The 26,185-nt window shown below is 32.3% G+C and overlaps 2 protein-coding genes across 2 annotated transcripts in view; one reads left to right on the top strand and one right to left on the bottom strand.

Moving 5' to 3' along the window:
* LOC140434601 (uncharacterized) overlaps positions 1 to 26,185 on the bottom strand; it is a 147,368-nt gene that overhangs the window by 72,418 nt on the left and 48,765 nt on the right. The window contains exon 3 of the mRNA XM_072522982.1: positions 4,109 to 4,269. Within this exon, the coding sequence (XP_072379083.1) occupies positions 4,109 to 4,269 (161 nt within the window). The remainder of the gene's footprint in view (positions 1 to 4,108; positions 4,270 to 26,185) is intronic.
* LOC140434602 (probable sulfoacetate transporter SauU) overlaps positions 20,760 to 26,185 on the top strand; it is a 190,918-nt gene continuing 185,492 nt past the window's right edge. Inside the window, exon 1 of the mRNA XM_072522985.1 lies at positions 20,760 to 20,852. The gene's annotated coding sequence lies outside the window, so the exon portion shown is untranslated. The remainder of the gene's footprint in view (positions 20,853 to 26,185) is intronic.

Here is a 26,185-nt window from a genome sequence, read left to right as displayed (position 1 = left end):
AGCATATTAGGTATTTTGTTTTATTTTGGTTTATTGCCAAACCCCTCTTGGATGCTTCCTTGCACAACTTCGCAAATTCTTCCTTTAAATTGTTTAGATATCTGCTAATCAGTGTTATGTCATCAACGTACGTAACAAGTTGCAACGTTGATGTTATAATTGTAACTTTTGTTTGGGTAGATCTTATTATTCCTTCTATTGCTACAATTAAATAGTGAAGCTGATAGTAAGTTACTTTGTTTTCTATATTTTTGGAGATTCCACGATCTGTTATGATTGATGCTTTCAATCCTTACATTGACTTTTCATAGCTTTATAAGTTTCATTCGAATCTCTAGATTCTTTTCACGTCTGCTATGAGGTCTGGTCTTCAAAGGCTGTCAAATTAATGACAGCCTAATAAAAACTTAAAATTAATAACGGGGATATGTAAGTCAATACCCTGTTTATCTTTCTTCTTCTTCATGTACCTTATTAGAATTATCCGATGTTGGCGATCACCATTGCGAATGCAACTCGATCTTCTGGCACATGGAATAACTATTTACAACTATGCAATTGTTTAATTAATTGTGTGATTATGTGTATAGCATCTATTTTTAAATTTTCCCCTCTAAATCCCTGCTGGTAGTCTCCCTTTTTAATTTTAGTTATTTTTGCAAAAAAATATACGTGAGAGAAGTTGAAAATCTTCTGATAATGAAATGATTAACCAAATACATCATATAATCATGGATGAAAGACACTGCTCTAACTTATTAGATGTTAGGTCTTTTAGAGGAGCAAACATAGATAGTGATCACTATTTAGTTAAAGCACGATTTAACGAGAGAATATCCAATTTAAAAAAGGAGATCTGGAAAAGGAGAGAAAACATCGACAATAATAAACTAAAAGATCCCGATATTGAAAATGTATACAGACAGCAAATAGAAGATCAAATATGGACAAAAAACTTGGAAGAAGAAGAAGACATTAACCAACTATGGGTAAATATACGAGATATTGTGTTACAGAAATCGGTTAAAATATTGGGCAAAACCAAGTCAGAAAAAGAAATCATTGGTTTGATCATGAGTGTGAAATGGCCACAAATAGAAAGAACGCAGCATATAAAAAAAACCATCGACGCAGGTTGTACACGGCGAAATAAAGAAGAGAGGTATTAGATTATAGTTAAAAAAGAAGAGGGCATACGAACAGAACACTCTCAATGAGATACAAAGTTTATTCGCTAAAAATGAAACAAGGAAATACTACAAATCCTTAAATAATAGCCGTCGAGAATGTAAATCACGATTAAAAATTTGTAAAGACACTAACGGTAAAATTCTCTTCTTCTTCTTAAAGTGCCTATCCGTTCCGGATGTTGGCGATCATCACGGCTATCTTTACTTTATTTATTGCAGCGCGGAACAGTTCAGTGGTAGTCGTGTTATACCACTTTCGTAAATTTTGAAGCCAGGAAATGCGGTAAAATTCTACATGATAAAAACTCAGTTCCTTGCACAACATTTTAGCGAACATCTAAATATAAACGAGATTGAAGGGGGTTACAACATAGACCATCAACAAAATCTACAACGTCAACTACACAGTGATGACCACAGGAGAAGAAGTGTCAAAGAAGCAAACAGAACTGTTCACGGTCTCCAGAAACATTTAAAAAATAGAAATATCGAATGTGTAGTAAAGCTCAATATATACAAGACCTTAATGAAACCGGTTTTGATATATGGGGCTAAAACGTGGACCTTATCTCAAAATGATGAAAGATTTCTTGGTATTTTTGAGAGAAAAATTCTTAGAAAGATTTTTGGGGACGTAAATGAAAATGGGCTATGGCGTCGAAGATACAACTTTGAGCTATACATCCAGATATTGTGAAATTCGTTAAAGTGCAGAGACTTAAAAGGCTTGATACATTGCTAGGATGTCAGATCACGAATACACGGAGAGAATAACATTTTCAAAACCAGAGGGCACAAGAAGTAGAGGACTACCACGAAAGAGATGGATTGATGATGTGGAAGAAGACCTACAGATTCTAAGGGTCAGAAGATGTAGGGAAGTTGCAGCAATCGACAGGAGTTGCGATTTCTTTGTGAGCAGGCCAAGATCCACAATGAATTGTCGAGATGCTTATGATGATGATGATGATGATGATTTTTGCGAGTTGTAGTCTGATTAATGATATCAATATTTTTTAGCATCTGTTCAACAATGTTATTTCTCTATAGTTGTTGCGTTGTGAGCTATCACCTTTCTTAAAGTAGGAAGTATATACCCTCTTTCCTATTCTTCAGGCATTCTTAATTTTTCCCAAATACCTCCTTCTCAATTCCCTCTTTATAATTCTTCGCCCGTATTTTGGCATTAATCTTAACTGCTTGTTTTTTTTTGTTTTGTAATTTTATACATTCAAATAACTTTACATTATCCTTGCTATTTATCTCTAAACTTTTGTATTATCTCAACTTAAGTTTATCGATCGATCTCTTTTTTTATTTATACAATATTTGTCTAAGTCTCTCTTTCATTTCCTATATTCTTCTAAGTCCTCTTCACTACTTGTCTTCAGCCATTTCTTTTGGGCTAGGTTTTTTCGTAGCTGCTGCTTCGTAGTCTCTGTCGTATCATTATTTTTTTTTGTCTCTATCTGTTATATTCCATAAGATATAAAAGGCAGAATTTACAAAAGTGTCATCAGACCAATAATTATATACGCAGCAGAAACACGACCTGATACAGAGAAGACAAAAACGATGTTACAAATAGCAGGGACAGAGCTAGAAGTACAGATATACGGCGTAGATGTAAGGTGGAGAACATCAAGGACTGGGTAAGAAATAGAAGAGTAGAATGGATCGATCATATAAGCCGAATGACATCAAATGGAGTAGTAAAGATGGCTAGAGATGGTTCCCCAATAGGAAGACTATCAGTAGGAAGACTACAAAAACGATGGAACGACAACTTACTGGAGGCACACTGAAAAACAGACAGACTCATGTCTACATAAAAAAAGGAAGAGAAAGAAGATATTCCATTGTTTTTTCTGTTGCTATTAAAATGTGGCCGTTTATTTCTTACCACGTTTTTCTATATTGTTAGGGGTTTAAATTTTTAAATTTGCTTCCAACTCTTTAGAATAATTTTTATGAATTACGTCCGAGTCTAGTTTCCCTACATTCCAATTTTTTCTTTTATTGTATTTCCTTGTGCCTTTAATTATTTTCATTTCTATATTTCCTATTACTAGAAAGTGACACCCCGATACAACATGATATCTTAAATTGTTCTTTTCCACTTTTTTGAAATCAAAATATTGTGTCTTTGATTACCTTCAGTTGATCCTGATATTACCCATGTTACCTTATACTGTTTTTTTGGTTATGTGAATTGTATATTCATTATTCCTGTTGTTAAGTTAGATTGCTTGTTCTTTATTCCGACATTCTGATATAAGAGAGTATTTTACAAATTGCTTTAAAATTTATAACCTTTTCCCTCAGTTAACTGCTAATTAGGAAACCTGTTCCTTATGACCCTGTTTTGAATCCCTGCTTGTTTTTCTAAAACTAAAAACTAGAAAATTTATATTTAATAAAATTTCAGGAAGTAATGGAATACCATTTCGTACGTATACTACTTATAGTAATTTAAAGTTTTACGGTTCAGAAAATATTTTTGGGAGAGTTTGAAGTTATCACTACAGGACATTCATTATCTCATTTGTTAATAACTGTCGAAATGATAATCTCATAGGCATACGAATTTATTTGCGATATATTATAGAGAACAGTTATTTATGTAATATAAAAATAGGAGCAGTACAATAACATATAGTTATAGTACCTACTGGGTATGTCACAATAAATGACAATAACGTAAATGATCCTAGGGTAGGCTACACCTTCTATCAATTTATTAATCAAATATACTAATTTATTTTGTTACATTTTGTTTAATTTTTATCACTTGTTTAACATTATATTTATAGTTATTATTAAAAATTAAATAATGATGTTCCATTAATTTCATTTTATGATCAACGATTTTACTTGGAACGAATATACTGGATACACGTTCTCTATCACTTGCTTACCTCCCCTATGAAGTCATCATATACTATCCTATTTGATTCTTGAGGATTACTTCTTGCTTTTGTTATTCTATTATGTCCAGAAAACCTGTGTAATATTTTTGTCCTTTCAACCTCTGTTAGGGCCCCATTGCATCCCCCGCATAGATGGCCCAATGCCGGCCCTACAAGATGTGTAAAGTGTTAAGTGTATTAAAGATTTTAGGCTGTTAGAATGGATGATACATATGCAGAATGACAAATAAGACATTAAGATGCAGTGATTTATAATGATTTTAATATCTTGTTTTATAATGCATTAAATATGCATTTAATGATTTAGAATTGGGTTTAAACACCGTGTCAGAAAAAATGGGCCAGTCACAAAGTTTATATAATTCTTCGCAGTAATTAATTTATTGTGAACCATTATTTTACAATATTCTATTTACATATTTTTATCATGACATAAGTACGGAAAGTAAGCAGATATTTAAAAATTAACACTTTATTACAAAATTACAATACAATAATTAAACTTACTTGTTATGGAAATTGATTTTTGGCGCAGATCAGCAGGTATATCTAAAATAATGCACTAACAAATAAAGAAATAAGACAAATCATGGACAGAACAACCACCATAATAGAAGAAATACAGCAAAACAACTTATTTAGTATGGACATATATAGAGAATGACAGACTACCGATGGTAATATTGAATTAGCAGCCATTTGATCGAAAAAAAAACGAGGAAAACCGAAATTGCTTGTAGACAGCATCAACACTTGACTATAGGCAGTCGTTTAAAACAAATGTGGTACATATGGTGTCCAATATATAAAAAATGGTGTCCAAAATATTTGAATTGAGACGCGGAATCATCATCATCATCCTCATTAACCTGTATGCGTCCACTGCTGGACATAGGTCTCTATCAGCTCTTTCTATCTGTCTCTGTCTTGTGCGGCTTGCATCCAGTTATTGATAACACGCGTCAGGTCAGTTCATCTAGTTGGTGTGCGTCCCCTGCTCCCTATCGCTTTTTGTCTTAGTCTCCACTCTAAAATACGTTTTTTCCATCGGTTGGCTGATAATCTGACGACGTGTCCTGCCCATTTAAATTTTAACGATGCGATTCTTTCGATGGCGTCTGTTGTTTTTATTCTACGATGTATTTCTTTGTTTGAGATTCGGTCTCTCAGAGAGACACCTAACATCTGGCGCTCCATAGCCCTCTGAGTCACACGAATCTTATTAACTACCTTTTTTGTTAGTGTTAATGTTTCCGCTCCATAAGTGAGTACAGGTAACACACATTGGTCAAAGATTTTCATTTTGAGGCATATGGGTAGATCCGATTGAAATACGTGGTTTAATTTACCAAACGCTGCCCAGGCTATGCGACGTGAGAGCTCACATGTCTGGTTATCTCTGCCTAATTGAATTTTATGTCCTAAGTGCTTATACGATATAGTCTGCACAATATTTCTTAAATCAGAAGCAATTTTTCGATTTAGCACCAGATAAGGCATTATTTACGTCTTGTTCGTATTAATCTTTAGTCGACCTCCAAGGAAGCGTGATATAATTTTTCAAACATATTTTTTGCATCATCCATACGATCGGCTGTAAGGATCTGTAAATTTCAAATGACAGCTTCTCTCCATTTATGTTTATACCATGCTCGTTCCTAACTTGTAAGATGTGCCTTCTTACAAGTATGTTCTAAAAGCATCGTGAATAGCTTTGGAGAGACGGTGTCTCCTTGCCGTACTCCTGGCTGTATACAGAATTAATTTATTTCTTGTTTAGAACCTCTTACGCTAGCTGTGTCATTTTGGTAGATATATTTGAATATGTTAGTGTAGCGATGGTCTACTTGGCATTCTGTCAATGTTTTTAACATTTTCTGATGGCTTATGGTATTGAATGCTTTCTCGTAGTCGACAAATATCAGTGCCAATGGTTTGTTGTATTCTGCAGACTTCTCTATCAGGTTCTTTATCACTAGTAAGTGGTCGTTAGTGCTGTATCCCGATCTAAATCCAGCTTGTTCTCTATGCTGATAGAAGTCTAATTTAGCATCCAGCCTTTTTTTGATAATTTTTGTGAAACGTTTATATATGTGTGAAAGCAAACTGATAGGACGATAGTTTTTTTAATTTGTTATGTTTCCTTGCTTGTGTAATAAAATAATGACCGCATTGTTCCATTGAAAAAGTTTTTCCTTGGTAGATACATTCGGTGAAAAGCTTGGCAAAAGCCTGGATAATTTTATTTCCACCTGGTTTGATCGCTTCTATTACTACTCCGTCATCGCAAGGGGGTTTGTTATTTTTCATTTCTAAAAGTGCGGTTTTAGTTTCGTATGGAGTTATTTCTGGCATTATTTCTGAGCCCTGATTGGTGATTTTGGGCAGGGGCTGATCTTGCCTTTCGTTGGTGCTCTCATACATTTCGCGATAAAAGGATTCGACAACCTCAAGGATTTTGGTTATATCAGTAGTAATGTTTCCATCTTTGTCTTTTATTTTGTACATGTTTTTGTTACTTATGTTGTTCGTATTTCGCCTCAAAACTTTTAAACTTTATTTTTTTGAATTATTTTAGTTATTTCTCTTGTATTGTTTTCTCTTACGTCTTTTAGGATTGACCGGTATATATCTTTATTTAATTGATTTATATAATTTCTTCATTGTTGTGTAGTTGGAGCAGTATTTTTCCGTCAGCTGTCTTCTTTTACCTATTAGCTCTTTGGTATTTTGGCTTAGTTTAGACGACGAATATATAAAAATACACGGCGAAAGAAACATACTTCGTCAAACTTTCCGTGTATGAATTGGAATCAATAGACTGTTATAACGTTATATCTGTATGCCCTACATCTTCAGGTAGATACACACTTCAATACGGAGTTATATCTTCACTTCAATATACACTTATACACACAAAGTCAGCGAATATGTGTCCTGCTATTTTTACTATTCTAGTGTAAACTGGCTTTGATGCTATTTCTACTATTCTAGTGTAAACTGGCTTTGAATTTGTATCTACTCGATACGATGTAGGGCATACAAAAGTAATGGTGTAATACTCTATTGATATTAATTCATACACGAAAAGTTTGACGAAAAAGTTTCACGTTTGTGTTCCTTTCGCCGTTTATTTTTATATATTCGGCGTATCATTTCACCAAAGCCATAGCAAAGCTCTTGCTGAAATTTGTAAATAATTTACATTATATATATATATATATAATATGTATAATTTATATAATATATATATATATATATATATATATATATATATATATATATATATCCTTTTTCATCAGAACAATGCTCATTCGCAGAAGTGTCTTGGCAACAGGAAATTTGAAGAAGGAGATAAAAGTATTTAAATACCGCTGGATGATATGTACTGGAGGAGAAAAATTTTTTTTTAAAGCATAAATTATACTTTTTTAAATCAGGCCAAGAAATTTTCATATCTAAGTAATTACAGACGCTCTTGTTGAAGCAATCGACTTGATACTTAATAACAACTCCAAAACATCATCTCGAAGTGAATTTACAGATTCAGTAAAACAACAACAAACCAAAAGTCAAATTTGGTCCTGGGTGATAGAGTTACTATTTATGTAACAAAAAATAAAACTTATGGAAAAATATAATATATCTGCAAATGACACGAAGTAAGGATAGATAACAACAATCAATCGTGCGAAATTCCCAGGAGAATAAATCCAGGTTTGTGGTAGGCCCAGAAATGTATTTAAGTATTAAATATGTTTCCTGGCTTTCACGAATTTGTTTATGCATTTAAGAAGGTGAGTATACCTTTACAGTTTACTACTTACTCTTTTCCGTATTTAAAATTCAAATTCAAATTAAATTCAAAAAATATTAAAAAAAAATGAATGTCTAAATATATATATGAAATATTTTTGGCCTATTTTCACAGATACGCCGTGTATATTATACATTTTTGCAAGTTGCTAGTTTAATATTTATTTTTACATTTAATTAATTAGTTGTTATAAGCTTATTTATAGTTGATTAAGAATTATGAACAGTCACTATGAAGATCTAGGTTTATGATAATTTAGTGTTTATTACTGAATCTGTCAATTTTTAATGTTTAAAATTGTAGTTCCGGAACAAAAACCTTTGCTTTAAATAAATACCTAATTATTTCCAAAAGACATATTGATGAGAAATAATAATAATATATTGTAATGCAAAATCCTTATTTAGAAATATTTCTTCTTCAAATGTCATCTCTACGTTCAGTTCAATTCAGTGGGAATCAATTATTTTGACTTCGTACAATCCAGTTAAAATTTTAAATATAAATTGCACATATTTGACAATATTAATATAATACAATATCAAAAGCTATGCAGCATGACATGGGAAGCATCTGTATCCACCCTGCTTTGAGCTTTGTCGTTTCGGCCGTGGAATACCAGTCCGCTTAGCAGTCCAGGTATACAAAAATTGGAGTGGAGGTTCAGTTAAACAATACCATGAGAATGATTGCTGGCGTTGTTAAAACTACCGGCACGCAATAGCTTTCAGTTCTGAATCACATTCGACCACCCAAATACGACGCAAACACTTTCTCACAAATAAGTACAAACAGATCATTGACAACGGTAACCTCAATCATCAGGTTATAGATTTATACCAACCATAGCCAACTTCACTCCAGACATGCTCTAAGAAAATCAGCAATGGCCGTCGTGAAAAAAAGTTCAATCCTAAGATCGGTGGAACCGAGAATGGACTCAAAAACAAAATAACAACATGCCTTGTGTCACCCAAATACCAGCAGAGTTTAATTATGCCGCAACGAAAACAGAATCAGAACCTAACACTGATGTGGCTACAAGATGTAGAAATAGAATAAACGACCATATTTACTTTGTGACTGCGTACAACTACAAACTATCAGGCATCACAAAATAAATAATTAGATGTATGTTTATAAACTTAAAGTATGTATATTATGTTCTATTAAATGTATGTATATATATGTCAAGGACCATACGATAAATAAAATAAAAAGGAAAGTATGTGAGTGGTATAGAAGCGAAATGCGTCAAGTCACAACTATCAAAATTTTCAGCAGACGTGAACAACTATTACAGAGGACTCCTGCGATATTTGGAGCTTTTTGTTTGATTTACTTGTATTCTAGTATAATGTTTTATTAGAAGAATACAAAATAAAAAATATGTGAGCTGCAGTTTCAGTATAAAATTAGTGTTACTTATAGACATAACGGCATTTGCAACTAACTTTAGCAACTGTAGATTGGAAATTCCCGAAAAATTCGGAACATCGTGTTTTTTAAACTTCATTTAATAAATTATTTTAAACATTATTATTAAAAATGAATTATTTTATCATAACAAATTTCACATCGAAGATGTTTCTACTGGGGAAAATCCTTCTTCTTCTTCATTTCATCTTTTCCTCTTCTTCACGTGCCATATAGGAGTTATCCGACGTTGGCAATTACCATTGCGAAGGCTTCTAGATCTTCGGCCACATGGAATAATTGTCCTGCATTTGATATCTGAGTCCATTTACGAATGTTTTTTAACCAAGAAACCTGTTTTCTTTCTACTTCTCTACGGCCTTCTATTTTGCCCTTAACGATCAGTTGTAGTCTTTTACATCGATTTCCCCTCAGAAGACATTTTCCGGTGTTTAACAGTTTTTAGCAATTATCTATCTTTGTTGACCCTCCTTAGTACTTCCTCATTCGTTTTTTTTGCTGTCCAAGGTATCTTGAGCGTCGTCTATGAATACACATTTCCAATGCTTCAATTCTGTTCATACTTGATACTTTTAGTGTCCACACTTTTGCTCCATACCAAAGTACAGACCAAATATAGCACTTAACCATTCTTTGTCTGAGAAGATTATTGCAAAAATCCCTCTATTTTCATAAACGTAGTTATAGCAATTGCTATTCTTCGTTGTGTTTCTACGTCTGGATCTAATTGGTGATTATGACAGTTCTCAAATATGTTTTTTGTGAACTTTTTTAATTTCGACTTCATTTAATTGAATCTATGCATCTGCATGTGGGTTACAACTAAAGAATAAAAATTTGGTTTTGTTGGAGTTTATTTTAATGCCGATTTCGTCTCCTACTTCGTGAATACAATTAAGCAGAATTTAGAGACCTTCAATATTTTCTGACAGAAAGAAAACTCTATACATAACTTATTTGTCAATAGTTGTGGGTGAATCACTCACGTCATTACTTAGAGAAAAATTTATGGCATCTTTATAAAACTTTCTGCTAGCTTCAAATTTGTCAGAATTATTTGCACGAATACGGAACACCAATGGAAGTATTATAGTTGACTTTGTCCTGAACAGCGAATATTATCAGGCGCCTTTTTATGAAGAAAACTTGCAAGCATACCGATCGATTATTGTAATATTTTTCTTTTGACCTGGACAGCCATCTGCATAAATTAAAATTTCTTTAACATCTTTGGAAACTTTTTATTTTGATAATCTATGAAACAACGTTGAAGCTATAACACTTGAATTTTTTGGCAAATTTTAATCCGTCCATAGATAAGCCAAATCTATGTCAGAGTTAAGTTTCATATTAGAAATATTAAAATATAAAAATTATATTGTGAAGAGAAGTAAGCTCTCTGATCATGTAACTTCGTAAGAGCTAAGTTTTTTTGACAATCCGTTAAAAAAACTCTCTCCCTGTTATTAGTTTTAATCATTTTGTAAAATGCCTTAAGTTTATGTAGTTCCTGTAAAACATTAAGCATAAAGGTTGTTCTGCATCCACTAATCCAATCGCCACCTTGCTTTGGTAATGTATAATTCATTGATAGTTGTTTTTAAGAAATTGTGCTGCTTACTCTTCTCTTTGCTAGTCTTCTTCTTCTCTGCTGTGTCTTAGCCTAACAACAAAGAAACTCAGCGCAATATTCTAAAATTCGGAACCAGCTTTTGAAAAAATGATTAAGAAATTTTTTGTGGAAAACCCTGTACTAAAAACAGAAACAAACGCTTGAAGAACTAGATGCATCTATTGTTGTTTTATCCATACGAATGAGCTGAATTTTGCTGAGAATATTAATTTTGGGATCTCAAAAAAGATGCAAAAAGTTTACCACTTTTACCCCCGGGATTCTTCCTAAAAGCCCCCTTGAAGTGAGTAAAAACGCAAAAAAATCGATTTACCAATAATCTGTACGCCGTAGAAAAAATGTTTCAAATAAAAAATGTAGCTGAGATAATTTTAAACAAAATTTTAATAATGCCTTTTTGTATAGAATGAACCGTTCTCTCGGAAACAACGCTTAAAGCGACCGTCAATTTTGAACGTCAGTTACGAGCGCGAAATCAATGTTCAATAAAATTTGTATCAGCTCGACGGTAAAAATTCAATATCTTTTGATCTAAGTGTCCTATCGACAAAAATCGGGATGCGTTTTAAAGGTAAAGAACTCAGCTTTCGTATGCAATTTGGTACTTACTAAAAACATTTTTTTTAATTCTGCTGGCTTGAATATTTATTTAGCTAGTGGGAACGTTTCCAAATAAAATTGCTTTAGTGGTGGAAAATTATCAGGGTCGTGGAAGTGTAGCAGAAACTTACCAGAACATTTTTTTTTATTTCAGTTATAAGTAGAGTACAGTGAATTTTTTTTTTTTAACATCCAATGTTTATTGCAATCTGTCTCATTACAAACAATAAGCAATTTGTATAATTTATGTACAATAACATAGTGGGAAGCTGCCCAGTGGCGAGCACCCAGGTAAGACATAATATAAATATAATCTATGATATAACAATTAATTTAAACTTTCACTTAACAAACAGAGTTTAATACAGATAAACATCACTGACACACATATAAGTACTACAAGGCTAAAAACACAAATTAAGGAAATATTTAGAAAACACCAGAATAGAAACTTGTTATTTCACCGCACCATGACACTATGCTCTATTTCTCCTGATTTACTAGAGGTCCAAAGGGTCTGGTCGTTTTAGTCTTCTTACGTGTGAAATGTTGTGCAGATCCGTGGCCAGCGGATTTGGATGGCAGGATAGTCTGGTCTTGTATACAGAGTTTACAGCAGATATTGCTTCGCAAACTGTTGGTAGCTGTAAATCGTGGTGTAATCTGTGGTTCGTGATATACCAAGGAGCATTACAGATCTGGCGCAGTACTTTCGAATGGAAACGTTGAAGTTTTGTATGTTGGTATTACTTGCTGTACCCCAGATTTGTGCTGCATATTGCCATACCGGTTTTAAAATACATTTATATATCACAAGTTTGTTTTCCAGGCTAAGATTTGATTTTCGACTCATGTACCAATACATTTTCCTATAGATTAAGCTGAGTTGAAGGCGTTTCTTCCAAATGTCGATACCCCAATTAAGTTTGCTATCCAAATGGATTCCTAAGTATTTAACGACGGTATTAACTGGTAGTGGAGTGTTGTTTATAGAAACTGGTGGCGCGACACCTTTTTTAAAGTAAACGTTATTTGTGTTGATTTTAAACTGTTAACTTGGACTCGCCACAGCTTAAGCCAGCTCTCTAGTTTAAGTAGGTGATTTTGTAATACCTGGGTTGCTTCAGCTGCTGTAGAATTTGAAGCCGTGATAACTGTGTCATCGGCATATGTAGCGATTGTTGTATTGGTCGTCGTTGGGAGATCTGATGTGTATATTAAGTAGAGGGTGGGTCCTAGTATGCTTCCTTGTGGAACTTCGAAACAAATTGGAAACAGGTTAGTGATTTCCCCACCTCTTTTGACTTGAAAGAATCGATCTGTCAGGTAGGATCTTAAAAGTGAACTTATGGGATGAGGAAATATAGATTTAATTTTGGAGATAAGACCTACATGCCAAACTTTGTCGAATGCTTGAGAGACATCTAGAAATGCAGCAGTACAGTAATTTTTTTGTTCGAGCGAATTTTTGATAGTCTTTACCACCCTATGAATTTGCTCGATAGTACCATGTTGTTTCCTAAACCCAAACTGATAATTCGGTAAAACATTACTGTCATATAAAATACGCTCCAGTCTTCTCAGAAAAATCCGTTCAAATACTTTGGATATAATAGGCAACAAGCTAATTGGGCGGTATGAAGATACTTCCGTGCGATCCTTATTAGGTTTTGGAATAAGAACAATTTAAGCAACTTTCCATTGGATCGGAAAATAACCTGTTTTTAATATTGTATTAAATATATAAGTAATTAAACTTACGCCTTCGTTGGATAAATTTTTTAGTAGTAAACTAGATATTAAGTCATATCCAGGTGACTTTTTAATTTCCAGATTATCAATTATTTCTTTGATTTCAGATTTCTTAACAGGTTTAATAGGTGGAGCCATTTGATATGGTGCATTTACGACTTCATGGATAGCTTGCTCTTCTTCAGCTGAGACTTCCCTCTGATGCGGTTGAAATACCTCGCATAGATGATTTGCAAAAGTATATGCTTTATCTATGTCAGTTTTAGCCCAAGTGCCATTTTGTTTCCTGATTGGCATATTGATTTGTTCGTTGTGGTTTAAGTTTTTTTGTTAGTTTCCACAGCGAATAGTTTGTATCATCTGCAGGTGAGAGGTTCTTTAAATATTTGTTGATTCCATTGTCTTTATGTTGGATCAGTTTTCTTTTGAGTAGTCTGCAAGCTCTATTCAGATTTGCTTTATCTTCTGGATGCCTAGTGAGCTGCCATATCTTTCGCAGTTTTATTTTTTTCAATATGAGTGTATTTATGTGTGCACGATAGGACTCGGAGTTGTGTTTGTAATAAATTTCTGGGGTGGACGTCCAAGCAGCTTGCTGAATAACTGTAGTTAAGTGAGCAACTGCATTTTCTATGTCACTATCACTTTTAAGAGGCAAGTTTAGATTGATGGATGTTTTTATTTCTTCTCTATATCTGTTCCAGTTTGTTCTTTTATTAGAGAGTATTAAATATTTAGAACAGTTATGAATTTGGCTTTGTAGATCTATGAAGAAAGGGGAATGATCTGATGAGAGGTCAAATGAAGGAGAAATTTGAAGGTAGGTATGTGATATTCCTTTTACTATAGCAAAATCAATAAGATCGGGAATTTTTTGTCTATCAGTAGGCCAATACGTAGGCTCTCCAGTAGAGAAAGGAATTAAATGATTCTCATTAATACTTTTTAATAATTCTCGTCCACGTAAGGTTACGATTCTGGAACTCCATTTATGATGTTTAGCATTATAATCTCCAGCAGAAATGAAACGGTGTCCTAGCATATTAAAGTATTCAGTAAAATGATCAGCTTTAATTATTTTATTCGGTGGACAGTAAACAGCAGATAGAATAATCGAGCCTTGTGAATCTTTGACCGACACTGATGTGGCTTGGTTAACTTTACTAATTTTATTTGTTTCATGATGCTTAATGTTATTTCTTATAATAATTGCCGTACCTCCGTGGGCTTTACCTAATGGATGTTGAGTTACATAGGTTGAATATTTGGGAATATGGAAATGGCTCTTATTAGTCATGTGTGCTTCGGAAATAAACATAACATCTAGATTATGATAGTAGATAAATGCTTTAACTTCGTGGAAATGAGTGGTTAATCCATTGGCATTCCAACAGCACATCTTTAGTTTAGTGTTGAAGGTTAAACTTAGATATCAGATACATTATGAGATCAAACATTTTATCCATTCTTTCCATTAACTTATGTACTAGTAGTTCTAGATTATTTTGTATATGTTGAGGAGTTGTTGTTTCTATTATATGAGAAGTCTCATCTATGGTAGATGTATTTCTATTATCTCTTCCTGCAACAATTTTCGCATAGCTGCTAGTTGGTTGAGTGCTTGAAGGATATACTGCACGAGGTGGTTGACTTGCGTTTTTATCTCTAAGTGTTGGAAATTTTTTTTTTCTGTAGCTCTTTGTATATTGAGCATCCCTTATAGCTGGCAGGATGATTTTCTAGACAATTTACACATTAAACATCTTTTATATTTTTTGGTTTTGGGCATTGAGATGATAGGTGATCACCCACACATTTTACATAGCGCGGACTCCTGTGGCAATAATTGTGGGTGTGGCCAAAATTTTGACATCTTTGGCATTGGGTTAGTTCCCTTTTCGGATGCGGTGGCTCAACTGTGACAATAGAGTTTAGTAATTTTGTAATATTATATACTCGTATATCTTTATTGTTACTTTGGATAGCCAGTTCTATATTAAATAGTGGCAGATCTTTCTTTGTGCCTCTATGCTTAATGTTGGAGATGTTCAGTGCTGTATGTCCGTGCGCTAGCAATGCTTTTTTAATGTCATCTGGATCTGTTGAAGGATGTAAATTACGTATAACAACTCGGAATCCACGGTTTTGTTTCAGTTGGTATGTATGGTACTGAGTATTTTTTTCTGCTAAAGATTTTACAATTAATAAATAGTTTTTGGATGAGTCAGCTTGAACTTTAATTTGGTTGTTTGCAAGACATTTTAAAGTGTATTTACCTGGAGTTATCTGCTGTAGTAATTCCTGTAATGGTTTGATACACTCAATATTTTGGATAAATATAGGTGGTGGCTGTTCATCTTTTTTTCTTCCAGCATTTCATCCTCTTCATTAATTTTATCATTTTCAAGTGCCTGGTATCTGTTAGTTGTAAGAACAGTTTTACTTAGCCAATAATCTTTGAGTGTAGCTTGTTTGGTGTTTTTCAATTCAGGACTATCATCATTGCGTTGACGTTTCTTGTGGTGGACTGATACCCATTCACTATCACTTTTTACCTCATCTGCATCTGTGAGATTTTTTTGTGGTTTCTCTATTTGAAAGTTTGATAATTTTGTTTGTAGATCGTCGTTGCGTATTTTAAATTTTTTTTGCTGTTCATCTAGAGAGTTGTAACTGTCTTTTCGATTTTTTCCAGGTGGAGGAGTGCGGGCTAGGCAGGATTTTCTAATGGCTGGATTTATGTCCGCAATGCATTGATAACTAGTTGGTTCTTGGTTATTTAGTTGGTGATCCATAGTTTTCCACTAATTACAACTAGGAATTGTTAAGACATTCCGGCATATTTTGTTAATATACCGGACTATTTTATTTATATTTATGTTAATAAATGTAGTAATTAAATTTGTATTAGTTCCTTATTGGATAATTATAATAACATTGAACACAAACACTTTTTTCGGTTGTTTTTAATTTTCTTGATAACGAATGGCTTATACTAATTATAGGTACTAATTACAAAAAGATAAGATAATATACACAAGTACTTCTTCGATGCTTGTTTCCAACACGAAGGTTCGAACGAGACTGAGTACAGTGAAATATAAAAAATTTTCGTCATAAATTTTTACCTAACAGAATTATTGATTGATAGATTATGGTAAAATTGTAAAAATAGATTTTTCATCACCTTAAATTTTAACCTAAGAATTGTTGACTTTTTACATGGGTTAGTTGGGGGTAAAAAATTACTAGGGTGGTAATAAATTCGTTAAGACCTAGTAGAACACTGTGGTATTTCAAAAATATATTTTTTTCTATTTTCGCGGTCTCAAATATTCAGCTAGCAGGAACGTTTCCAAATAAGATTGGTTTAGGGGTGCAAGATTATCAGAGGGGTTAAAGTTTAGTAAACATTTCAAAAACCCTTTTCTATTTTAGTTTTAAGTAGAGGGGACCGAAACTTGAAAAAAAAAAAGAATTTTCCCCTTAAATTTTAATCTAACATAATTATTGACTTTCCATAAGGGGTAATTAACGGGTGAAAAATTACTAAGATTTTAATAAATTCATAAAAACCTAGCAGAGCACTGTGGTATATTATCTAATAATTATAATAAATAGTTTTTTTTTGGAATTCTACTAGTTTTAACAGTAAGCCAGTAAATTCCCTTCCGTTAAAGGTGGTTTGGTGGTGAAAAATTATTAGAGTGGTAATAAATTAGTGAAAAATGGATAAAACAATATGCCATCGGCAAAAAGTTTTTTTCTGAATTTTGCTAACTCGAACCTTAAGCCAGCAGAATCGCTCTCCTTAAGGTTGGTTTGGTGGTGAAAAATTATTAGGGTGGTAATAAATTAGTTTAGAAATAATATATAATAGTTAAGAAATAATAAACGAAGAAAAAACAAAATATATGGTGATGAGGGGAAACGAAAATCATCAAGGACAGTCCTTTAAGATACAAAGCCCAAGTAAAGAATATAACTTTGAAGTTGTTAGCCAATTCGATTACTTGGGAGTGATACTAACAAATAGGAACGAAGAGAACCAAGAAGTAAGAGTGCTGGGAGCATGACTAAGATACTGAGGTCGAAGATAATATCCAGAACAGCAAAAAAACGAATATATACAACAGTTATCCGACCTACAGTACTCTATGCTAGCGAGACCTGGACACTAAATAAAGATATGGAAGTAAAATTAGATAGATGGGAACGAAAAATTCTTAGAAGGATATACGGAGGTGTAAAAGAGGGGAACATCTGGCGAAGAAGAACGAATGAAGAAATAATGCAAATATATGGGCAACCAAAAATAACAAGACTTGCTAAAATTCAAAGATTAAGATGGCTCGGACATATAGCAAGAATGAAGGAAGGAAGGGTTCCCAATGAATTAATAAACACGGAGGCTGGTACAAAAAGAAAAAGAGGCTGCCCCCGAAGAAAATGGCTGGAGTCGACAAAAGAAGATCTGAAGTCGCTGCGGGTACAAGATAGAAAGAAATGGAAGAAAACCGTTGAAGCCTTGGGCCTTTGAGGCCTGTTGAGCTAAACTATATATAATAAATTAGTGAAAAATGGGTGAAAAAATATTAGGTTAAATTGGATTCCGCTCATTTGTCCCCGCTAGCATAAGGGTCCTTATTCGTAAAGCAAAATAAAAAAAGGGCAATAAACGTAATATTATACAAAACTGTAATTGATTACATAACACTGTCGCTTTAAAAATACGGTAAAATTTTTTGATATCATTAAGAAGTTGGAACTTCGTATCAAAAACTTGGTTTACTTTTACGATTTTAATCCAAATGATTTTTTCTAATGTAACCATTTAGGAGGAATAAGAAAGAAATGTTACTTATATTTTACAGAAAAAATCTTGAATATATTAGAAATGTTTGTATAGGAAATACATATAACAAGTTTCTTTTTTAAAATTATTTTTAGTTGGTATTTTTTTCAATAAATGTAAAGTACATATTTTTGTAATCAATTAAAATATAATTGGATCATTTCATAAAAAAATACAAGACTGCTCCTTCTACTTTGTAAAAATATTTGCATATTAATTAATGTTTTATATCGTAAATTGATTGAATCGATTAATCAGACTACAAGGTTTCTATTTAACTTAAATACCGAATAAATAGTATCAATATAAAATAATTTTTCAAGACAAACGATAATCTCATACGGTATTAATATTTAAATACATTATCTATGAACTCCATAGGTGGAATAGGGACCCGTGATTGGTTATATTAAATATCTATATATATATATATATATATATATATATATATATATATATATATATATATATATATATATGAAAGACACTTTAGAAGTAAACAAGAAAACACTCATTCAGACATAAGGGAAAATAGGGCAGGAGTTCCGCAAGGTAGCATATTGAATCCGATCCTTTATTTGTTATACATGTACGACATACCTATATTAGCGATAGATGGCACTATCGAAGGGGCAATACTGTGATCTTAGCGGTAGATGGCACTCTCAAAGTGGCAATAAAAAAAATATTTTTCGAGACGATTTTTCTATGCTTATGATACATCATTGACTCGGCAGGGAATCTGTGTCCACTAAAAAGAAAGAACAAAAAAAAATACCAAAACAATAAATCTCTAAAACAAACCCTTCAAAAACTTAATTGTGGGCTTATTACTTAAGTAACGAGCTAGTTAAGAAAATACGCAAAGGTTAACATAACATGGAGAGTTGAGATATTTGAATACTATTATATCTAGAGGAAAGCGTGGATGGGGCTATCGAACATTTAAGACTTGTTTGGCCTTTAATGTTTGGCCTAAGTTTGGCCAAACACGAGATCAAACAAGATTGAAATTAGAAAAAAAATTCATTAGTTTAATGACTTCAATGAAAATCACTGTTTAACAGTGTCCTTTCAGTTTTAGAGGGAAACCTTGTCCTTCAAATACCTTCCGCAGTAGAGAGATCCCTTAATAGGTTCAGAACTAGTAACGCTCAGAACGTTGCCAGTCGAATTTAAAGCGGTAAGAATAAGCAGGGGATGATATATATGTGATTTTAACGAAATTGAGAACTCCAAGCACCTATACAATGATTAGGCCATACAAGTGGTGGAGGATTGGCAGTATACGTTTTAAAGAATTGATCCGGACACTAAAAGTAAGTAATTTAATAAAGATAAATTAATATTTGACCTCAGACCAGTTTCAATACTATTTAAAAAATGTTAAGCTTTACATCTTCCCTTAAAATTTTATTTGTGGATCTTTTAACAAGACATTGATTTGTCTTTCTAATATTTAAACAGTCTATAAGAGTATATGTCTAACACTGAGTAGAAAATTTTAGTCGTTATAGAAACTCGTTAAAGAAGGTTAGCGTGACCAATTATTTGGCCGTAGATAAGTCGGGTATTTCCTAGTCGAAGTAGAGTAAAACCCACTTGATTAGCCCTACTGAGCCATTGATATTTTTAAGTTTTATCGATGTTTTAATTTAAGTTTTGATGCAAAAATGCTTCAGTAATTTTAACACAAATTTTTAACCTTCAGTTTTAAAAACGATTTCAAATCATTTATTGTAGCAACATGTATCGATATAATTAGTGAAAATGGTAGTTAACACTCACGACCTAACGTTTTACCTTCGCGTAATGATACATTCCCCTGCTAAATGCTAGGGTCTCGGAGGTATATTTATTTTTAAAACTAATATCATAATTTGCTCCATAAATGTTTTCAAATGAGTTAACTCTGTGGGAGGTTTTATTCCTTGATTTATTTGGATACATTTGGAGTAGTACTTTGATTCATTTTTCTCGTTGGGGTGACAAGTGCTGTGATACTTGATGATTTTCGTTAAGAGAATTTGAATTATTATGTAGACTGAGAGAACCAAATTTTAAACAAAAATATCTTATTTTAAAAGGTTTTAACACATACAGGGCTTCTACTTGTAAGAACACGTCTCTAATGGCTATTAGGATGCCTAACGACCAGGATAGTAAAGGTTGACATAAAATACAAAAATCAGATAAGATTATTAAAACTGCTCTCTTTATTTCTAAAACAAATCATAGTCAACGTTTCATTGTTATTTTCTGGACTGAAAATAAAAGAATGTATGTACTAGGTGGTCATAGTAACTCAAGAAACTATAGACAAAATGGGCATAATTGGATAGAAATACAAATGCTTTTTAGTAATTTATAATAGATATATTTATTAGTGAACAAGCAAACCGTAACTATTTTAGACACCAAGCCAAGAATTATTGCGCAAATAAGTGAATTGTAAAAACTACATTTTTAGCACGAAAAAAATTCAGGTGTTACTTTTAAGATAGGTAAAAACGTGTTTATTTTACATTTGGTAGCAATCTTATATCTCCGAAATAACAATTTTGTGATATTTTACAAAATGGTAGTTATGTTGTGACAAGGTTCGGTGTTAAGATGTTTTATGTCCTTTCAGTTTAATGTAAGTAAATCTATAAATACAAAGTATGTAATAAGATGTTTATATAGTAATTATTTATGAATTGTAGAAGTTTCATTACAATGACATACATGTTTTTATTTTTTTCTTCCTCTCAAGGTTAAAACATTTATTGCCTGGTCTGACATAAAATTTTGCTCCATCTTATTAAGGGAGATTCTTTGTATTGTTTTTATTTATTTAGTTTGTCGATTTTTTAATCTATTTTGTGTCTATTGTCTCTGATTGATATAATAGATATTCAGTTCTTATCTTAAATTCTCATTTATCGGCCTATCAAGTTTTTTAATGTCTATTCTAAGAAATCCCATTTTGTTAGCTTAAATTATAAAGTTATAATATAGCGCAACAGGACTAAGAAGTCCAAAGATTCGATGGTGATTCTTCATTTTTCTATACGGCGCCAGCATTTTTAAGTCATGTTCATCACTTGTGGTCTTCTTTCGCCGAGGCCAGCCATTTTTGTCGTTACCTGCCTAAAAGTTGCGCGATTGTTGCGGATCTCTTGAGATCAAAAAAATTTATCACTTCCATTGACCGATCACTATGGAATTTCCATTGTTAGAGTCTAGCCTCCTAGAAGTTCGAGGGTAGGAGTGGTATAAATGTTTTTGCATCATTTTTGGGGTCTTGAAATTCTTGGCAGAATTCAGATAGAATGGCGAGCCCTTCCACAAAATAGTTAATCGCGCAGACAATAGAATATCTATGATCAGACCCATGCAGTGGCGTTGCAATATTAAACAAATTAAATTATTTAAAATCGCACTAAATACAAAATTATTACTCACTTAAATAATAAATGGAGTTTGATTGTACACAGATTGTTTTATAGATACCAAACTTTTTGTCTGTTATAGTACCTTTAATAATTGATACTCTATAAAGTTTGGTAAAAGTTAATTTCTAATTTAGTATCAGGTACCTTAAAACCGTAATTAAAAGGCCATTATTAATGACTCCTTAACGACCTATTAAGGACATACAAAGAACTGATAAAAATTATTTCCGAGAATTTCTAGTCACTGGATTTCAAACGAGTTCGTTATTTAGTCTCATTATGTTGTCGAGTCTCAACAAAAAAGGTGCTACCACGCGCATTAGAACTATTTTGTAGAATGGAGATGGTTAAGTGTATTACGAGTAAACAGATCAGATTGAGACCAGAATCCAAAGGAATAGTTTACAATGTATTTAAATATATGCAAATACTATTTCCTGAAGATAATCGAACTAGTATTAAACAACGTGTGAGTGAAGCTACTGAAGTATCTTTACGTATAGTAGAAAGGATTATTCAACAAGCGAGTATGTTAACAAACGCAGAGTTAAATAATATACTAAAATTTCCAGCTACAACACTTGCTAAAGGGAAAGAAACCGTGACAGACTAGAGGGAGTATGACAAACAGTTCATTAGAAATACCATTCATGGTTTTCATAAGACTGAACGTTGTCGTGTATCATTAAAGCTTTTGCAGAAAAGGCTTGAAGAGGTGTACGAGTGGACTCTAAGTGTAACTTCTCTCTACAGAATTGTAAAAGATTTGTGATTTAAATCGAAGAAAACGAACGATAATCGACGTTTATTAATTGAACGGAATGATATTCGAGCTCTACGCATTAAATATTTGGACAAAATTAAATATTACAGAAGCGAAGGTAAGTCAATTGTATATGTTGATAAAACCTATGTACATGCAGGACACACTACGCTACATAGCTGGACAGATGAGAGTGGCAAAGGATTGTTCAAAAATATTTTAAAAGGAAGTAAGTTGGTTATCGTACATGATGGTAGGGAGATGGGTTTAATACAGAATGCCCTTTTGATTTTTAAGTCAGGAGCTAAGACAGGAGATTATCATGATGATATGAATTCAGAAAATTATGAAAAATGGATGAAAAAACCGTTAATCCCCAATTTGCCTGTTCGATCTGTTCTTATTACTGATAATGCATCATATCATAATGTACAAATTAATAAAGCACCCACCAGTAGTTCTAAAAAAATGGATATGATATCTTGGTTGACAGAAAAAAATTGACCATTTGTAACGTCAATATTAAAACCGCAATTGTATGAAATCATCAAACGACACAAACAAGATTATATTCAATATAAATTTGACAAAGTGCTGCAAGAATTTGGACATGTTTCTTTAAAACTTCCGCCATATCATCCAGACTTGAATCCTACAAAAATGGTTTGGGCGCAAATAAAAAATGAAGTTGCAAACAAAAAACATTTATTTTAAGTTAGAAGACGTAAAAGTGTTGGTGGAACGGGAATTTGCTAGAGTTACTGTAGATAACTGGAAGAAAGTGTGTGAACATATTGTCAAGGTTGAAGTTTGTTGAAGCATTTGGAAAGTGAACGTCGCATAGATGTAATTACTGAACAATTAATGAAATGAATGAAACTGAATAATATAATTTAACATTACGATGTACCTATGTGAATATAAGTTTTCCAAACTGTCCTCTATGTATGTATTATTTTTTTACTTTATTACAATCATTTCGTATATTCTTTTATTTAACTTTGTGACGTTTAAGTAAGTAATAATATAAACAATAAAGGTTTTAAAGTTAAAACAATCTTTGTAATTAATATTTATTAATACTGTAATCTGTAATACGTATCTATGGTTTCACATACAGATAATATTATGTATGTGATATATTATAATAATATGTGTTAAAATGTAGTACAATATTGCCAAAAATATAATCTAATATCATTGTTTAATAAATTGTATGTACCTATCTTTAACAATTTGATTTAACTCATAAGTATTTTTTGGAACGCCACTGTTTTTTTGGCGAGGCTTTACTGTTCCTAGAAATTTCCGCCACTACAGTTGAAACATACTCTAATTAGTATTTCTTGGGTTTAGGTTCAATAAGTAATATATTAAATTTGGAACTAGATTTTATTGTGCCATTGAAATCAACGTTTCGGCAGGTAACTCTTGCCTTTGTCAAGATTCTAAAATGTTCAAGATTATGAACAAAAAGTTATTATAAATTATATAAAAAAAACTTACCAAAACGTAAAACGGGATACTGCCATTAATGAATTGACCGAAGGAAAGATTTATATCTGATATCTCATGGTTTACTGTCATTTGTGTATAATTATTTTTATATGGGCGTATCGTTGGTGTTTTCGAAAAAGGTAAAGTGGAGATATGTTATCACTTTGAGAGTCTTTTATGGTGTGTATTTATTAATATTTAAATCAGATTGCAATATATTTTAAATGGTTTTGTGTATCTTTTTTTTCATTGATTGCGTTGGTATTTTTTTTTATTTCTATTGATTCGTATATCTCCCACTTCTTTTTGTTTTTCTCGGTTTTTAGAATTTTGATGTTTTTGAAGTGAAATTTATGCTTCTTCTCATTTTCATGTTTTGTGAGCGCAGTGATGTTATTCTTGTCATATTTGTGAGAACGAATTATGGATTGAAGCAGTTGACTGGTTTGCCCAATATAGACACCTTTACAGTTAATACCTAGTATCTCGTAAACAACATGTGATTTTTTGAGTGTTGGAGTTTGCGTTTGTAGTTTGGTAAAATATTTAAATATTTATTTAAAAGGTTGTTGCCTTTGTGAGCCACTGTTATGTTATGCTTGGCTAAAAGATTCGTTAGTTGTTCGGATAAACCTTTTATATATGGAAGAGTTGTATACGTAGTCTTAATACTGTTGGGTTTATTGTTATTTGTATTGTTGTAAAATTTATTTAGTCTTGATTTGAAAATAGTTTGGATTAGATGTTCCGAATATGCATTATTTAGGAGGGCATTTTTTGCTTTTTTTATTGCAGTTGGTCTGTATTCTGGATCTGTTAGTTTTATAGATTTATCAGTAAGACTTATAATTACAGACCTCTTATGGGAGAATGGATGATCAAATTTATAGTTGAGATATCGTGAAGACCATGTTTCTTTTGTAAACCACATAGTTTTAACTGTGTTATTAAAGGGATGTAAGGTGATGTTCAGAAAATTTATTTTATTATTTTGTTCAATCTCTATAGTAAACTTTAGTTTTGGATGGTAACTGTTAAAATTATCTAAAATTTCGTTTATTTTATTTGTTGGAATAGCACAGATACAGTTATCGATATAGCGGTAAAAGAATGGTACAGTAAAATCTAAATGACCCATGACAGATTCTTCCTAGAACCAGTTGAGCAATGACATTAGAAATACTTGCATCCATTTCGTCTTTATATAAAAAGTATGTTGAGTTTAATGTTAACTCTACAGATGATTGAAATTTTTGCAATGGGATGTCAGTGAACTCTTATATGTCATTCCACTTCTTTTTAATAATGTCAGTGGCAAGTTTTATTGGGATGTTATTTATAGTGAAATAATATCTAGAAATATTAATTTATAAGTTATAGTATAAACAGATACATAGACGCTTTGTACGTGAAATCAAATCTTGACTGTCTTTTTCATTTTATTCGGATCTACTCTGTATCAGTACAAGAAACCAATTCGCTAAAGATTTCTGCTTAGTTGAGGAGACATGTCGTGGAATGCAAATTTTAGATTCCCCATGTCTCTATTAACATCTTTATCAACGTCTGCTATGACTTGCAATTTTTAGAAGGCTCAGATTAAGGCAGAAACCTGAATTGTGTTTCGAAACTATTTTACGGATTAAATATCAGATGTCGCTATTGCGTCCATTTCGAAGTAATTTTATTGTTGCTTCTTAAAGACAGGAAAGATTTATTTTTCACGTTGAGAACGCCTATGAATATCTGTTCTGATGAGCTTTATTAAAGCGAAATATGTATAAACAGATACATAGACGCTTTGTACGTGAAATCAAATCTTGACTGTCTTTTTCATTCTATTAATTTATAGTTATTTGGTCCGTGAATGTCACAAAATTTTTAGTTTTTATATGAAAATTAGACTTTTCTACTATGGGTGTGTATAAAGTTAAATATCCTCTAATATAATTTGAATAAAAGTTTAAATTCCTTAGAAACTTTTATAGCTTTATAATAAATACAGCTTTATCGTTTACAATGTTAAGTTGCGTTTTTCATTATACAGGATGCTGTCAAAATTGGCATACAACCGGCATACTAAATTTTCGGCTAATTCATTTTTTTCAAATGGACACTCTGTATGTGATTAATTAATGTAAAGGATATGTTTTTCTTTGTAAAGAAATATGGGACGACTGCTCAATGGATGAAGTGACAATGTAATGTAATGGTTTTTTACGGACTTGCCTTTTTTTTACAAATCAACTTAAATTTAGCTTAAACTAATAAAGC

This window comes from Diabrotica undecimpunctata, chromosome 2 (genome assembly GCF_040954645.1).
Source record: "Diabrotica undecimpunctata isolate CICGRU chromosome 2, icDiaUnde3, whole genome shotgun sequence".
Taxonomy (NCBI): domain Eukaryota; kingdom Metazoa; phylum Arthropoda; class Insecta; order Coleoptera; family Chrysomelidae; genus Diabrotica; species Diabrotica undecimpunctata.
Note: the sequence above shows the minus strand (reverse complement) of the source record. Positions and strands in the feature narration are given on the sequence as shown.